The sequence below is a fragment of the Chiloscyllium plagiosum genome, unplaced genomic scaffold (assembly GCF_037043375.1).
Source record: "Chiloscyllium plagiosum isolate Xiang-an unplaced genomic scaffold, Cpla_swu_hap1 HiC_scaffold_7, whole genome shotgun sequence".
In the NCBI taxonomy this organism is placed as follows: Eukaryota; Metazoa; Chordata; class Chondrichthyes; order Orectolobiformes; family Hemiscylliidae; genus Chiloscyllium; species Chiloscyllium plagiosum.
The window spans coordinates 40,077,862-40,096,686 of record NW_028270145.1 but is presented as its reverse complement, the minus strand read 5'-3'; the positions used below and the strand labels follow the sequence as shown (position 1 = coordinate 40,096,686).

Here is an 18,825-nt window from a genome sequence, read left to right as displayed (position 1 = left end):
AAAGTCCAGGATATTTTGGGCAACTAGGCAATACTTTGATAAGAGGATTAGGCCATAAAGTGCCACAGCAGAATTAGGCCATCTGGCCCATTGAGTGAGCTCCGCAAAGATACTGCTGCCGTCCAAGCTTGGGAAAATAATCTTGAGAGACGCAGCTACAAAAGCTAATCATAAAATCACAGTATTCCCGCTATGTGGAAAAAGGCTGATCAGGAAGGCAACGGCCTGGTGGTATTATGGCTGGTCTGTTAATCCAGAGACCCAAGTAATGTTCTGGGGACGCTGGTTCAAATCGCACTATGGCAGATGGTTATAATTTGAACTCAGTAAAATCTGGAATTAAGATTCTAACGATGACCATGAATCCATTGTCGATTGTTGGAAAAACCCATCTGGTTCACTAAGGTCCTTAAGGGAAGGAAACTGCCATCCTTACCTGGTCTGGTTACATGTGACACCTCACCTACAGCAATGTGGTTGACTCTTAACTGCCCTCTGAGCAATTAGGGATGGGCAATAAATGCTGGGCCTAGTCAGTGATATCCTCATCCCATTAAAGAAACCCATCAAGTCCACACTAACTGTCCAAAGAGTATCCCACCCAGACACCAGCTATCCCTCCCTCCACCTATATCTATAACTCTGCATTTACTATGGTTAATCCATCTAGCCTGCACGTTCCTCGACACTGTGGGTCAATTTACTATGGCCAATCTACCTAACGTAAACATCTTTGAGTGGAAACCGGAGCACCCGGTGGACACCCACACAGACCCGGGAGAACACGTCCACACAGTCACCCAAGACTGGAATCTAACTTAGGTCCCTGGCACTATGAGGCAACAGTGCTAACCACAATTCTACTGTGCTGCCCTGATGATGATAATTGATAATAATGCTTGAAAACCAATGCTCCTATGGGATTAGCTCAGTCCATTAAGTGCTGTAAGTGAGTGCAGAGCAGAAAGAAATGCTGCAGCTTTGTAAGCTGGTGCAGAGAGATGCCTCCAGTTGACAGACAGACACAGGAGAATCTGCAACTTCTAGAACTGCTCCTTGGTCTTCCTAGTATCTGTGAGTAAGCTCGATGTATTAAAAAGATGGGTTCGGTATGGGGTTGATGTGCTACCATTTGGTTCAGCTGTTTAGTTACATCCTGCCCTGCTTGGCAAGCACTGCCGCTGACTTTGTGAGAAGGAAGCTCAGAGATGTCCATCTGACCATTTGATGGTCCAAGATATTTCTCCCAGCACAGTTATCCGAGGCACTTTTCACCACAGGGTTCTGTTTCCCAAATATTTCATTTGAAGGACCCTGATGGGATTTGACAGGCTGAGAAAATGTTTTCCCTTGTGGGAGCGACTAAAACCAGGGGTCATGGCTTAAAAAAATAAGGATCGTCATTTTAGACAAAGATGAGGAGGAAGCTTCTATCGTAAAGTGGAGCTCCCAACACAGGAGATCAGTGAAAGAGATTCTGGTTGCAGTGGGGAGGGAGAGAGAGCAAAGACCAACATTCCTATATACTTTGAACATTCACAACCAGGCTCAAAAGCAGGATTGCGCAATTTGATTTGGGCACTGAGGCTTAATTCAGATTGATAAAAGGATAATAGCTTCCATTTGTTAAGATAATCCCTTTTCCACTTTGGGAGTAAACTGATTGCAGTGGACTGTGTAGAGGTGGGGTAGCAACAGGGATGGGAGGCAGGATTGCGGAGTAAGATAAGGGCTGGGAGAAAGGCCCTGTTGACTGCATGCTGCAGCACTGAGGCAAATCACTGGAGTTCCTACATCTTGTTGTTAAGTGCAGCAAGCACGGACAAATTCAGAGCCCACCGCGATGCCCTGTGTTGCTGAATAGTTGGGGGGGAGGGGGAGGGGTGAGTCACCACAGGATTGCTGGCACCCCTGGATTATCCGCATTTGAGAAACCAGTATGAGGAAATGCCGAGGATTATATTCAAGGTAAACAATGAAAGTAATGCTAGGTTAACGTTCATGTTGGACAAAGTCGGTAAACGGCGTATTATGACTTCAGACAACTAAGGTATTTCGTCTCCTCCTCCTAGTCTCCTCCCAGATTCATGTAACCAAGCAACCCCCAAGCAGTCTCCCAGGTGAGAGAATTCTCGCAGCAATGTCGATCTGGTGAGGAAGCCATGCATTACTTCCTTGCCTTTGACCTGTATTTTCTCTCAAATGATTCGAAATCTAAAGCATAATTCCTCTCCATCGGAGTGTACTTGCAGGGTGCGGACACGTAAGTGACATCAAACGATGCCAGTGAAACATGGCAAGCAAAGTAAGTGGCAGTCGTTGGGAATTAGTTTAATGTGAAAGTGGGGTGTGTTCTGTCATGAGTGCTGACCACCTTGGTGAAGATTACCTTTCAATCAGACTTTTAGTCTCTCTCCTCTCAAAGGCTTTGACATGTTTTACATCAGGTATTGTCTGTTAGCAGCAAGGGAAGACGGATGAAATGGTGAACATCTACAACATGCTGTAGTAACATGTCATATTCAATATAAAACCAAAAGGTGGACGCTTACTCTGTGATCCTGCTCGTCTAACTCAAACAGATTCCTGTTGATCTTTCTCATAATTGCATTACTGTGCATTGTTTTCAAGTCACTTAATACCCCTGTCCAAAGCAAAGTCTGTCTCCAATTTGACATACATGTGACTGTACCAGACTTTTCGGGAACGATTCCAGGTATCAGCTGGCATTTCCTTGCAGAGGTTATATCCAAAACCCTGTTCCTCTGTCGTAATTGATACCAAGCCCCATTTTATCCCTTGCACACACTCAACTTCCTTGCCTCTCTGTTTCACTCCCATTTAAGCACACACTGAGTTTAAATTTCTCACACTTGTATGTGAACAAACAAACTAGGAGCAGCAGGAGTCCATTCAGCCCCTTGAGTCTGCTTCTTCATTTAACAAGATCATGGCCTCAACTCCACACTTGCACCTACTCACTATATTCTCTGACTCTCCCTTTAGTCCAGAAACTATCCACCACTGCCTTAGAAATATTCACTGACCCTCCCTCTACTGTTCTCCTGTGATGGAAGCTCCACAGACATTTTACGACAGAAGCCTCCTCCTCATCTTTGTCTGAAATGGACAATCCTTATTTTTAAGCCATAACCCTTAGTTCTAGTCTCTCTCACAAGGGAAAACATTTTCTCAACCTGTCAAATCCCATCAGGGTCTTATGTTTCAATAAGATTACCTTTCATTCTTCTAAACTTCAATGAATACAAACCCTACCTGTCCTTATAAAGTAACCAGTTCATCCTAGGTATTAGTTGAGTGAAGCTTCTCTGAAGTACTTTCAACGCATTTATATGCTTTCCTAATTAAGGAGACCGATACTGTGCTTAGTACGCCAAGAACAAATAAAACGAGAAAGTACTGGAGAAGTTCAACGTGTCTGGCAGCATCTGTGGAGAGAGAAACAAAGTTAATGTTATAAGTGCGTTATGACTTTTTCAGATCATCTGGTGCAGGCTGACCCTCAGTGCAGCATATAACTGAAGCGTTACCTCCCTGTTTTTGTATTCTATCCCCCTCACAATAGACAACATCATTCCCCTTGCTTTCTTAATTACTTGCTGCACCTGCGATACCATCTTCATGGGAGTCATGCACTCAGATGTTAAAATGCAGCGAGACAGCTGCCAGAATCCTGGGTGCATTCTCTCACTGTCTTCTTAACTAAGGCCTGGACAGCATTGCAATCCAAAGGGCACCCCATTAAGTGCCCCATGTGAACTGCAGAGTTATAACCCTTACCCTTCCCAAGTTAAGTCACAAGTGATTAAGTGCAAATCAGTAACTTGTCTTCTTACTCTGTTTGTGTTGTTCACTGTCGTCTGATTAGGATGAAAAAGCAAATTCATTTATTTATAACAGGGAATTTAAAGAAGTCTTAATGTGATTCCATTTGTTAACTGAGCACTACTTATCCTAGGCTGAAACCCTTTTCCTGTTCTGAGCTGAATGTAGCCCACATCCCTCTCACCAATTTACTGACACGCAGTCTAATCGATTTCAATCTAATAATAGCCTCAATATTACAAAGCAGCTTGTTCCATGAGCTTTAATGGAACTTTAATGTCATTAATGGTCTCCCTCTGAAACAGAAAGCATCACTGTGGCAAGTGTTATGATCCCAGGGCAGATGCTGCATTTATATTCCGCCCTGGTGAGGAACCAATACATTTTACTTGCAAAGTAGAGAAAGAGTGAAATCCAAGTGATTTACTAAATAAATCCTTACAGTTCCAACGGTTTTAAATAAACAATAATAAACGTAACCATAAATATAGTACAGCAATGCAACCTACAATCCATGTACAACTTATTTGTAACACCTAAATTTAACATTGTGACAATAGACTGTGACTGAGCACCCCTCACTGTACATTAAACAGCAATGCAATCAGCACAGGTCCCTCAGATCATTACTCTTAATGTTTTTTGGATGATCTGGTCTTGAAACTCCCTCTGAAGAACCACTCTGTCATGGACAATCTCAACAAATACTCCTGTTCTGGCCAATCATGTTCCTTTCTGTGTTCCCCTTGGACTCTGAAAATTATTCTCTTGGACTCATTCTTTGGTGCAACTCCAGGTTTGCAGCCATAACTAACTTCACCAAGCTAGGGCTGTCCCTGGCTTGCCCCTGAGCTCCAGTCTTGTTCAGTCATAGAGTCATAGAGATGTACAGCATGGAACAGACCCTTCGGTCCAACCCGTCCATGCCGAACAGATATCCCAACCCAATCTAGTCCCACTTGCCAGCACCAGGCCCATAGCCCTCCAAACCCTTCCTATTCATATACCCAACCAAATGCCTCTTAAATGTTGCAATTGTTCCAGCCTCCACCACCTTCTCTGGCAGCTCATTGCATACATGTACCACCCTCTCTGTGAAACATTTGCCCCTTAAGTCTCTTTTATATCTTTCCTCTCTCACCCTAAACCTATGCCCTCTAGTTCTGGACTCCCCAATCCCAGGGAAAAGACTTTGTCTATTTAGAGCTGGAAATGTGTTGCTGGAAAAGCGCAGCAGGTCAGGCAGCATCCAGGGAACAGGAGAATCGACGTTTCGGGCATAAGCCCTTCTTCAGGAAGAAGGGCTTATGCCCGAAACGTCGATTCTCCTGTTCCCTGGTTGCTGCCTGACCTGTTGCGCTTTTCCAGCAACACATTTCCAGCTCTGATCTCCAGCATCTGCAGACCTCACTTTCTCCTCACTTTGTCTATTTATCCTATCCATGCCCCTCATAATTTTGTAAACCACTATAAGGTCACTCCTCAACCTCTGACACTCCAGGAAAAACAGCCCCAGCCTATTCAGCCTCTCCCAATAGCTCAAATCCTCCATCCCTCTACTTGTGGCTTTTCAGCCCTCACTTTTGTTTACTGATATATTACCATAACATCCATGACTTTTCCAATGTACTGATTACAACACCAATCTGCCTAATACGTTCAAACTTGGCCTAACATCTGCCAGCATAGCAAATGCTCTTGATGCTCAATTGCTTTCCCTACAAAATAGCTAACACTCAGCACTTCTCGAGGAAGTTTCACTGACTCGATTTCTTTCACCAACTGCCTGTGACCCCACAACTCCTTTTTAGTGACCCCTGAACAATGCTAAGCGTCCAGTCAAAAACATTACGATAGACCCCACTGCTATCCAAGGGCCAAATTAAATGTTTTATCACCTAGCAATGTTTGGAACTGTTTGTTCTGTAATATCTTAAATAGATGTCATCAGACAACCCACAAGCAATAGTTTTTATGTGCATTCTATAAGCATCCCTGAAATATCTGAACAGAGGCAGTATACCGTCACCCTGTATTTATATGTGCACAGTACATGGGCACTGACAGCTAACCGAGAGTCAGTCCTAAGGGTGAAGAGACTCTTTGAAGCTCCTGGTTATCTCTGTCAGCCAGGGCTCCGTGATTCACCCAGATTAACAACCCAAATCAGTACAAGTCAATGCCAATGATATAGGTAGGGAAAGGGATGAGGACCTGAAAAGAGAATATAGGGCATTAAGTTGGAAGCTAGAATGTGGGACGAGCAGAGTCTTAATCTCAGGATTGCTACCGATGCCCTGGGCTCATGAGGGGAGGGGAGTGCAGATGAACACATAGCTGCAGGACTGGTGTGGGAGGGAGGGCTTCAGACATCTGCATCATTGGTGATTTCTTCCTATAAAGGTGGGACTTGTACAAGAAGGACGGGTTGCAGCTGAACTGGGAGGTTTGCTAGAAGTCTTCAGGAGGGTTTAAACTAGATTGGCAGGGGGATGGGAACTGGAGTTACGGATCAGATGATGGAGGAAGTAGTAAATAGCCAGATACAGCGTGTAGAGAATCTGTGAGGAATGATAAGCACTTGAAAGGGTAAAGTTGCAGTCAGTGTGATTGTTTGAAGTATGTCTATTTTAATGCAAGAAATATCAGGAATAAGGGTGAGGAACTCAGAGCTGGATCAGTATTTGGAACTATGATGTTGTGGCCATTACAAAGACTTGGATATCACAAGGACAGGAATGGTTGTTGGATGTTGCAAGGTTTAAATGTTTCAAAAGGAATGGGGCGGGGGGGGAGGTAAAAGAGGTAAGGGAGTGGCATTGCTAATCAGGGATAGTGTTACAGCTGCAGAAAGGCAGATCGTTGGGGAGGGTTTGTCCACAGAGTCAGTACGGGTGGAAACAGGAAAGGGGCAGTCGCTTTATTGGGAGTTTTTAACATAATCCCTAATAGCAACAGAGACACAGAGGAGCAGATGGGAAGGCAGATTTTGCAAGTCATATGTCGTTGTTATGGGTGACTTTAACTTCGCTAATATTGATTGGAACTTCTTCAGTTTAAGTAGTATGGATGGTGCAGTTTTTGGCAGGTGTGTCCAGGAAGGGTTCCTGACTCAATATGCAGATCGGCCGACGAGAGGGGAGGCCATATTGGATTTGGTACTTGGTAATGAACCAGGCCAGGTGTCAGATCTCACAGTGGGACAGCATTTCAGTGATAGTGATCACAACTCCCTGACCTTTACTATACTCATGGAGAGGGATAGGAGCAGATGGCATGGGAAAGTATTCAATTGGAGTAGGGGGAATTACAACGCTGTTAGGCAAGAACTGGGGCATCGAAATTGGGAACAGATATTCTCAACGAAATGCACATCAGAAATATGGAGGTCATTTAAGAAGCACTTGCTATGAGTGCTGGACGGGTTTATCCCACTGAGGCAAGGAAGGGATGGTAGGTTGAAAGAACTTTGGGTGACAAAGGATGTGGCTCATTCCTGAAGAAGGGCCTGTGCCCGAAACGTCGAATCTCCTGTTCTCAGGATGCTGCCTGACCTGCTGTGCTGTTCCAGCAATAAAGTTTCAACAAAGGATGTGGAACATCAAGTCAAGAGCTAGAAGGAACCTTCCTTACAGCTAAGAGGCAAGGATCAGACAGGGTTTTAGAGGGTTATGAAATAGCTAGGAAGGAACTGAAGAATGGCCTTAGTAGAGCTTCAAAGGGGGCATGAAAAAGTTTTAGTAGGTAGGATTAAGGAAAACTCTAAGGCATTTCACATTTATGCGAGAATCGCTGGAGTGAGGGTGGGGATCATGGATAGTGGAGGGAACTTGTGCCTGGAATCGAAGAGGTAGGGGAGGTTCTTAATGATCACTTTACTTCAGTATTCATTACTGAGAGGGACCTTGAAGTTTGTGAGGACTTGTGAAACAGGCTGAAAAGCTTGAACAGGTTGATGTTAAGAAGGAGGATGTGCTGAAAAGTTTGGAAACTATGAGGATCGATAAGTCCACCAGGCCAGACATGATATACCCAAGGTTACTACAGGAAGTGAGGGAAGAGATTGCTGAGCCTTTGGCTATGACCTTTGCGTCCTCACTGTCCACTGGACTAGTACCAGATGATTGGAGAGTGGCAAATGTTATTCCCTCATTCAAGAAAGGAAGTCGGGATAATCCTGGGAGTTACAGACCAGCCAGTCTTACATCCATGGTGGGCAAATTATTGGAGAGGATTCTGAGAGACAGGACTTATGTGTACTTGAAAAACCATCGTTTGATTAGAAATAGTCAGTATGGCTTTGTGAAGGGCGGGTCATGCCTCACGAACCTCCTTGAATTCTTTGAGGATGTGACAAAACACATTGATGAAGCAGTGTAGATGTGGTGTACATGGATTTTGATTAGGTTCCCATGCTAGGCTCAGATATGTAAGGAGGCATGGGATACAGGGAAATCTGGCTATCTGGATAAGAATTGGCTGGCCCATAGAAGATAGAGATTTGGGACGGAGGGGGTGGGCATTATCAGGTTGGCAAACTGTAACTAGTGGTGTACTGCAGGGTCAAGTTTAGAGTGGTGCTGGAAAGGCACAGCAGTCAGGCAGCATCTGAGGAGCAGGAAAATTGACGTTTCGGGCAGGAGCCTTTCATCAGGAAGGGCTACTGATGTGCTACAGAGATCAATGCTGGGACCACAATTACTTACAATATCTATGGATGACTTGGATGAAGGAAGTGAATATGCTATCACCAAGTTTGCAGATGACACAAAAATAAGTGGAATGGTAAGTGGCAAGGATGGCAGAAGAAATCTCCAGAGGGGTATAGACAGCGAACATAAACTTGGCAGATGTGTGAAAATGTGAAGTTATAGGCGTTGACAAAAAAAAAGAACTGAATATTATTTACATGGTGATAGACTGCAGAAATCGACAACACAGAGGGACTTTCTTTCTTCATTCATAGGATGTGGTCATTGCTAACTAGGCCAGCATTTATTGCCCATCCCTAATTGCCTCAAGGCAGTTAAGAATCACATGCATTGCTGTGGGTATTGAGTCACATGTAGACCAGACAGGGTAAGGATGGCAGATTCCCTTCTTTGTCCCTCTCCCTTACATATAAATCACAAAAAGCTAGCATCCAGTTATGGTGGGTAATAGAGAATGCAGTTGGCCTTTATTTCAAAGGGAATAGAATCAATTGGTTGATACCAGATATGAAAGGACTGTCTCATGAGGGAGGTTGAGTAGGTTGGGCTTGTACACATTGGAGTTTAGCTGAACAAGAGGCGTCTTTATTGAAACCTACAAAATTCTTGGGAGGTTTGATAGGGTAAATATGGAGGGGTTATTTCTACTTATGGGGGGAAAGGCTTTAGCCTCTCTGCTTCATTTTTCTTCTTCAGAATTGAGATTCTAAGGCATCTTTCCATTATTTAACCTCACCTTACCAGTTTTGAAGAACAGTCAAATGGACTTGAAATGTTATTGCTGTTTCTCTTTCTAAAGATGCTGCCTGTTAAGTGAAATTAAATAACAAGACAAGATAAGCTCAGTATTATAGCAAGCATGTCAAGAGTAACGCAGAATAGTTCACTGTGTGGAAAACAACTGGATAACATAGATGCCCGAGAGCAGGAAATCAAAGACACTGGATAGATGCCCGAGAGCAGGAAATCAAAGACACTGGATAGATGCCCGAGAGCAGGAAATCAAAGACACAAAGACTGAAGTGGATCTGAGTCATAGAATCTCTGCAGTGCAGAGAGAGGTCATTTGGTCCATTTGATCTGCATCACCTCTCTGAAGAGCATCCCACCCAGACACACCACACCCACCTTATCCCTGCAACCTTGCATTTACCCTGGCCAATCCACCTAACTTGCACATCACTGGACTGCGGGGCAAATCAGAACACACAGAGGAAACCCACACAGACATGGGAATGACATGCAAACTCTAAACATAGTCACTCGAAGCTGGAATCAAACCCAGGTCCCTGGCATTTGAGGCAGTAGTACTAACAGCTGAGTCACCAGGCACCCTTAACTCTGTGATTATCTCATAATTTTGCCATTGGGCTGGAAGAAATTCTAATTTTGCTGCAAATCACCTTTCATTTCCACATGAACATGGACTGCAAAATTCATGACCATATTGACTCACCCAATTCTATCAAATTGCAGACTAAATGTCAAATTATTCTCTGCTGCTTTGTACACTGGCTAAATTTTATAAGCTTTCAAAACCCATACAATTTCAGTAGCATTCTTCTAATATCATGATCCCGGGAGCTAGTTTTAATGTTTTCTCTCTCTAAGTCTCAAACAGAAAACAGCAGCATCCAATTTCACTCTGACAAAGTCACAGGGTACATTTCTCCATTAATCAAGATGAAATAACTGTATTAAAATAAATATGATACCCAAAGTCATCCAGAAGTATAAATTCAGAAAAGAGCAATATTTCCTCAAATGTACATACATGTCAAAATTGCATTTTAATTTACTAACATAATCATATTCAAACTTCATTTTCAGGAAGTAAATGAAAATTTGAAGTTATTCCAGCGCCATCAACCATGAGGCAGATATATTTAACTAACAGCAATTCTCAATGTGACTGAAGTTCAAGAACTTTAATAGCTCAATGGTATGACTTTTACGTGCTGACATTCTCCAATGTAACAATATTGAAGTTTTGCACATGGGTGTTAATTCCCCTCACTCACATCCCTCTCCCCTTCCCATCCCTCTTCCCCACCCCTTTCCGTGTCCATCATTCCTTTCCCTCTCCCTCTTTCCTTTTGCTGTAGCATCTGTCCTGGTCACTTTTCCCTTTCTCCTGGTCAGCCATGAAATGCCTAAAATGGGAATGACCAATGAAGCAATGGGTCAGTGATGAAGATAAAAGGATTGAGTTGGGATGACCATGGAATAATTAAGTTGGTGAGGGTGACCCTCCAACACTGGTCATTTGAAAGGATTAGGTTAAGGGTGTGTATGAAAAGATTGGGTTGAGAGTGATTATTGAAGTATTGAGCTCATGGTGACTATGGAAGGTTTGAGGTGGGATGGCTATGGAAGTTTTGAGTTTGTGGTGACTCTGGAAGTGTTGGGTTAGTGGTGACTATAGGAGGGTTGTGTTTTTGGTGACTGTGGAAGGTTTTAATTGAGGGTGAATATGGAAGGGTCAAAAGGGTGATGATTATAGAAGGGTTGAATTGGGGTGAGTAAGGCAGGGTAGGGGTTGGAATGACTATGGAAGGGTTGAGGTGGGGGTAATCATTTGAAGGTTTGGTTTTGACTATAGAAATGGTGAAGTGGGTGACAATGGAAGGGTTGAATTGAGGATGAATACGGAAGGGTCAGGTTGATGATGACTGTTGGGTTCACAGTGATTATTGAAGTATTGAGCTCATGGGTGACTGTGGAAGGGTTGATTTAAAATAACTACGCAAGGGTTGAGCTGGGGTAAATAAGGAAAGGTTGAAGTTGGGATGACTATGGAACAGTTGAGGTGGGGATGAGTATTTGAAGGGTTGTTTTTGACTGTAGAAGTGTTGGTGGGGTGACTATGGAAGGGATGAGGAGGTGGTGGGAATGGAACACTTGAAGTGGGATGAAAATGGAAGATTTGAGGTGTGGGTGAGCATGGAATTGGTGAGATTTGCGTGACCATGAAAGAGTTGAGGTTGGTCTGATTATGCAAGAGTTGGACTGGGAGTGACGGTGGAAAGGTTGAATTAGTGCTGACTATGGAAGTGGTGAGGTGGCAAGAACTTGGAAGGATTTAGTAAAGGGTAGTAATGAAACTGTATTTAATTCAGGAATTGTCCCTGACACCTACAAACCTACTGGCATGATGTAGGCAAGAAAAGAGTGAATGAAGAATCTGGTTATGCCCACCCCCCCAATTGTCAAGTTGCTTAGCCAATCACTGATGTGGATCTGGCAGGCCCGCTCACAAAGCATCCAGCTGTGGTGGCAATAGTTGGGAATAGTAAGGAGGAGAACAAATTCTGGGTTGGATATGTTGATTGATTGTATGATTTTAAAGAATTGAGTATTTAACTGATACCAACTCAAATAAGTCACAACTCAAAAAATGTACATTAAGTCAGACATAAGGGCAAATCACTGACTTGCATCAATAACTATAATAGCCAAAGGATCCAAAAGCATAACACTAACCTGCATTTATATGGCATCTTTAATTTAACATACTAACACATTTCAAGGCACTTTCACAGGCATGTTAACAAGCAGAGTTGTGCACAAAAGGCATTCAGATGGGAAGAAGGAAACTAAAATTTGTCAAAATATACATTTTTACATGCATCATAAAAGAGGAAGGATAACTGGACTCACAACATCGAGGGCAGAAGGGGCTGTGCTGTGTTGTATTGTTCTATGTTCTATGGTGACAATTAGAGAATGAATTCCAGAGTTATGCAATTTGGAAACAGGACTGAGAATTCAAAATATTATCTATACTGTCCATCATGTAGCCCAGCCATTGTGTGTGAATTGGTCTTGGTGTGCCATAGGATGCAGACAGAAGCAGTTTGGACAAGGTCAAGCTATGGTGGGTGGATAGTGCTAGGGTTAGATTACAACATGTCCTTCATTTCAAAGTCTTATGACAACTGTAGAGATTATTATTTTCCTATAGACGTATAGGATGTTGCTGAGATCACATTTGGAATGTGATGGAGTTTTTGAGTTTTAGATGCCTTACTTAAGATAGGATATAACCGTATTAGAAACAGTTCAGAGAAGTTTTATTCTGGTACCTGGAATGAGTGATTGTCTTATGAGGGAAAGAGAGACAGAATGGACCTGTATTCATTGGAGTTTCAAAGAATGAGTTAATCTTGTTGAAACATCCTGAGGAAAGATTCTGGGGGAATTTGACAGGATCTGGCTGCTGAGATGAGATTTCCTCTTTGTGGGAGAGATTAGAACTAGGGCAAAGGGTTTAAAATTGGAGGTCTTCTGTTTAAGTTGGAGATTAGAACGATTTTCTTTTTCTCAGGTGACCATGAGTCTATGGAACTCTCCTCCTCAGAGTGGTAGAGGCTAGGTCATTAAATATTTTTAAGGCAGAAGTAGATAGATTCTTGACTAACAAGGAAGTAAGAGGTTATCAGATGGTTAATAGATTATCAACATAGGAATGTAGACTTGTGGTTATAATCAGATCAACTATGACCTTTTGAATAGTGGAGCAGGCTCAAGGAGCTGAATAATCTATTTCTGTTCCTAATTCAAATGTCTGTATATATTGTTAAGATATATATGTCACACAATCTTGATCAGCACTTTGAGTAACCACAATAGAGGGGAGACAAAGTTAAAAATCACACAACTCCAGGTCATAGTCCAACAGGTGTATTTGGAAGTACCAGTACTAGTGGGGCAGGATCATAAGACACAGAATTTACAGCAAAAGATCACAGTACCATGCAATTAAAGTGATATATTGAACCATCCTAGATCGCTGTTAAGTCTTTCATCTTTTAGAATGGGTTGCAGGTATTGCTTCATTAATATGTAAACCTCAGAACTACTTTTACCTCACATTCTCAAGATAACTTAAGGTTTTATAAAAAGTGGCGATATCTCAGCTCAGACAATGTATTAAAGGTGTGAGGTTAGAGTTTGTCTGTATCCTAATCTTGGGTCAGACTGGTTCTATTTCCAAAGTTGGAATTTATAAAATATTCTCTGGATTGACTGCCTGCATTGACTTACCTGCACATTGCTTTTTGAGCAAAAATAGAATGTATCTACAAATACAGTTCTGCAAATGCAAATTTACTCACAGAATTATATGTGAATATGCACGTGAGGGAAAGAAAGAGAAAGTGTGAGTGTGAGTGCACGTGAGAGAGTGTATGTTTGCATGGGTGCATGCTTGGTAGAGTCTGTGCATGAGTATGACAGAGTATAAGCCTGTGAGAAGACATGTGCTTGGTTGGGAATTTGGGAGGAGTATATGTGTGTGTCTGAGAATGTGTGTATAAAAAAGGGTCCGCATGAGTGTCTGAGTAAGTAAGAATGTGTGTGTACGTGTGCTTGTGTGTGTGAGAGAGAGGGTGTATAGTGTATTGGGGTGACCTGCAGTGCGATATGAACCCACGGTCCCGATTGAGGCCATTCTTGTGTACCAAACCTGGCTATCAGTACCCATGTTCGGTATCCATTACACTATATACACAAGCACACATGCACACACACCCTTAATGTACTCACACAATCACAAAGACCCTTCTCATACACACAAAAGTACATCCCCCAACCCTCACACTCATGCACACACCCTCTCACAGGCTTATACTCCATCACACTTACACACACACTCTACCAAGCATGCGCACATTTTTTTTTAGATTAGATTACTTACAGTGTGGAAACAGGCCCTTCGGCCCAACAAGTCCACATCCATGCAAATACTCTCTCTCTCTCTCTCTCTCTGTTTGTCTGTCTCTCTCTCTGCCCCTCACGCGCACACATATAATTCTGTGGGTGAATTTGCATTTGCAGAATTGTATTTGCAGATACATTCTATTTTGCTCAAAAAGCACACAACCTTCAGGCAGTCAATGCAGGCAGTCAATCCATATAACATTTCATATGGATTGGAACTACTTTGGAAATAGAACTAGTCTGACCCAAGATTGGGATACAGACAGACTCGAACCTCACAACTTTAATGCATTGTCTGAGCTGAGATGTCACTTTTTTAAAATAAACCCTTAAGTTATTTTGAGAATGTGAGTTAAAAGAAGTTCTGGGGTTTACATATTAATGAAGCAATACCTGCAACCCATTCTAAAAAAGAAAGACTTAACAGCCATCCAGGTTTGTTCAATGTATCACTTTAATTGCGTGGCACTGTGATCTCCTGCTATAAATTCTGTGTCTTAGGATCCTGCCCCACTATGCAGCCCTCTGGAAGCTACTACTTCCAAATAAACCTGTTGGACTATAACCTGGCATTGTGTGATTTTTAACTTTGCCCACTCCAGTCCAATACCAGCACCCCCACATTATAATGGAAGGGTGGGCAATCCAACCCTTGTCAGCAGGGGTGGGGAAGAGGAAATGGGTGAAAGTGACATGGAGATAAAAAAGATTCAGCAAGAATTTTAGGGTAATGTGCAAGTAGGAATCCTATGGAATTATGTCTTGACTACACTCTGTATAATGTTACTTTCAATTGAGCATAGCATCAGGTAGGGTATAAATTTACATATTTGGCAAACTCTCCTTGTTACCACTACACAATCTTTCTATAGTTACTTCTCTTCTGAGCTTTCCTTCTGTCTCACCTAAGTCACCATTACTCTATTCCACATATTGTCCCTCCCTCTGATGCTGCGCTGAAATCACATTGCATGGTCTCCCACTCAAACTCATTATTTCTTGGCCTTCCAGAATTTTTCCCTACTTTCAGTTCTCCCACACCATTGCGGAGTTGTAAAGAAAATGTGGTGGCCGTTGATTTTATCTTCACTCCATGTGGCATTTTAATTCTGATCAAACTCCTTCTTTGCCAACAGGATGGGGAATTGACCATGAGTAAGAAGGCCACATCGGCTAAACGGAAGTCCTCTACTGAGGAGCAAAACACCAACCAAGTCCACCCTCTTCGAGCCGAGCTCTACGATCAACGCAAAACCATGCTCAACACTGATATGCTGAACATCATTAAAAGAAGCCCTAGTTTCATCAGGACTGGACAAAGCTCAGCTAAAATCGTCTCTGCAGAGCAGGTAGAGTTCATGGCTAATTGAGTAATTTATGATCTGATTCTAGTGGTGATTATGTGGTTATGAAAGACAGTGCTATTGGGGTAATTTCAACTTTATATCCTTTCTGAAATAATGAAACCAAAACTACACACACCTCCAGTTGGTAGTCTCACCAGTGCCCTGCACAACTGTAGCTAAACATCCCAACTTTTAGATTCCATTCGTCTTGCACTAAATGTGATTTTTCTTCCTAATTACTTGCTGTATCTGCGAATGATTTGTGAATCATCTAGCCATCCATTCATCCACTTTCAACCCTCCCAGCACTGAAACGGTAAAGGTTAACATGGATTGTGAAGATCCCTCAACTGTTTCTAATTAAACTCTGCCATGGTTACTACTGTGTTCGGGGAGCCAATGAGAACAAAGAAAATATACAGCTCAGGAACAGGCCCTTCAGCCCTCCAAGCCTGAGTTAATCCAAATTTACTGTCTAAACCTATCACCCAATTCCTAAGCATCTGCATACCTCTGCTCCCCACCTACTCATGCATCTGTCCAGATGCGCCTTAAATGAATCTACCATGCCTGCCTCTACTACCTCTGTTGGCAATGTGTTCCAGGCACCTACCACCCTCTGTGTAAAGTATTTTCTGCATGGATCCCCCTTAAACTTTTCTCCTCTCACCTTGAATGCGTGACCTCTCATTATTGAATCCCTCACCCTGGGAAAAAGCTTATCTCTGTTCACTCTGTTCACCCTTCATGATATTGTAGACCTCAGACAGGTCCCCCTCAATCTCCTCTTGTCCAATGAAAACAATCCTAGCCTATTCAATCTCTCTTCATAGCTACCACCTTCTATACCAGGCAGCATCCTCGTACACCTTCTCTGCACCTTCTCCAAAGCGTCCACATCCTTTTGGTAATGTGGCGACTAGAACTGTACAGAGTAATATAACTGCGGCCGAACCAATGTCGTGTACAATTTTAACATGACCCGCCAACTCTTATATTCAATACCCCGTCCGATGAAGGCAAGCATAACATATGCCTTCTTGACCACTCTATCCACCTGTTCAGCCACCTTCAGGGGACAATGGACCTGCACTCCAAGATTTTTCTGCTAATCAACTTTTCCCAAGGCTCTTCCGTTTACTGCATAACTCACTCTCGAATTAGACTTCCCAAAATGCAGCACCTCACATTTGCTTGGATTGAACTCCATCTGCCACTTTTCCGCCCAACTCTCCAGTCTATATATATTCTGCTGTATTCTATGGCAGTCCCCTATGCTTTCTGCTACTCCACCAATCTTCATGTCATCTGCAAACGTATTGATCAGATCAACAACGCCCTCTTCCAGGTCATTTATGTATATCACAAACAACAGTAGCCCCCGCACTGATCAATGTTGTTAGATTTTTGCAGAGCTTTCCCAGTGTTTAGCAGCACACAGGCTGCCAGAATGAACAGATATATAGCTCGTGTAATTTCCTGTGGTAAATTGTGAAATGATGCACTTGAGCAGCAACAGCATGGATAAGCAACTTAATGTAAAGAACTTTATTCTGAGAGGTAGAGGGGGCATAGGGGAGCATATGCAGAAAGCCTTGAAGGGTCAGGCTACATTAATAAGGTGATTACGAAACCTGCGATACTTGGCATTGTCAATAAAATCAAATGCAACACAATATCAAGCCAGTGCTGTAATGTGAAACCTGTGTTTGTGCAGGTTTCCTCCAGGTGCTCTGGTTTCCTCCCACAGTGCAAAGATGTGCAGGTTAGTTGGATTGGCCATACTAAATTGCCCATAGTGTCCAGGAATGATTACCTAGAGGGATAGGATAGGGGGCTGAGTGGGATGCTTTTCAGAGGGTGAGTGTGGACTCGATGGGCTGAATGGCCTGCTTCCACACTGTACAGATTCGATGATCTGTTCTATGACTTGAAACTGGAAGAGGATTGCACTGGAACCTTCAAGGGCAATTGGGCAGGAAGTTGAAGATAATAAATTTTCAGATTAATAGGGACCATGTTGACAGCAACATTAAGTGAGACAGCTCATTCAAATGACCGGGTAGGAGCACATTACTGCAGATGTTGGAATCTGCATTGGAAACGAAAGTGCTGGGGGTCACAGTGGGTCAGGCAGCATCCATGGAAGGAATTTTCACAAGGAATAAAGGGATATGGGGAGACTGCGGGTAAGTGGCGTTCAAATGCCCATCAGCCATGGTGGAGTGGACTCAATTGGCCAAATGGCCTTACTTCCACTCCTATTTCTTATGGTTTTATGGAAAGAATGCAGGCTAAAGTTGATGACTCTTCATCAGACTGACATGATGTGTGGAGGGGGGCAGCAATAGTTGGGGAGGGGAGTAGGGAGTAGGTGGGGGAGAAATAATGTTGATAGTTCAAATTAAGTGATCGGACTGTAAGAATGGCAGAACTGCCAGACTGGAAAGAACAGACAGTCCCACTGGAGTGGGGGGGGGAAGGAGAGACAGGACATGGTGACAAAGAATGTAACAAGTAAAGCAAAAAGAAAGGGAAGATATGGAAGTGGGTTCAGAATCCAAAAGTGTTGAACACATATTAAGCTCAGAAGGTTATAAAGTGGCGAGTCTAAAGATGAGATGCTGCTCCTCCAGTTTTCGCTGGAGCGAATTGTTCTGCCTTTCTCACATTCTGATTATTTAGATTAGATTACTTACAGGGTGGAAACAGGCCCTTCGGCCCAACAAGTCCACACTGACCCGCCGAAGCGCAACCCACCCATACCCCTACCCCTACATTTACCCCTTTAACCTAACACTATGGGCAATTTAGCATGGCCAATTCACCTGACCCTGCACATCTTTGTGACTGTGGGAGGAAACCGGAGCACCAGGAGGAAACCCACGCAGACACGGGGAGAACGTGCAAACTCCACACAGTCAGTCGCCTGAGTCGGGAATTGAACCCGGGTCTCTGGCGCTGTGAGGCAGCAGTGCTAACCACTGTGCCACCGTGCCGCCCAACATCAACATCACTTCTCCCTAAGAAATCCACATCCCCACCACCCCCAACCCCTTTCACCTGACCTGCTGTGAGATCCTGCATTTTTTGTTTTCAGTCACATCGACCCTCTGAAGAGTAACCTACCTGGATCCATTCCCCCTACCCTCTTCCTTTACATTTACTCCGACTAATGCACCTAACCTACGCATTCCTGA

General features: G+C 43.2%; 1 protein-coding gene across 1 annotated transcript in view; it reads left to right on the top strand.

Moving 5' to 3' along the window:
- The first annotated feature begins 2,175 nt into the window (after positions 1-2,175).
- The window catches only part of trpm2 (transient receptor potential cation channel, subfamily M, member 2), a 178,453-nt gene continuing 161,803 nt past the window's right edge, over positions 2,176-18,825 (top strand). The window contains exons 1-3 of the mRNA XM_087988956.1: positions 2,176-2,305; positions 10,389-10,500; positions 15,416-15,628. Of these exons, the coding sequence (XP_087845082.1) occupies positions 10,498-10,500; positions 15,416-15,628 (216 nt within the window). The 5' untranslated portion in view covers positions 2,176-2,305; positions 10,389-10,497. The remainder of the gene's footprint in view (positions 2,306-10,388; positions 10,501-15,415; positions 15,629-18,825) is intronic.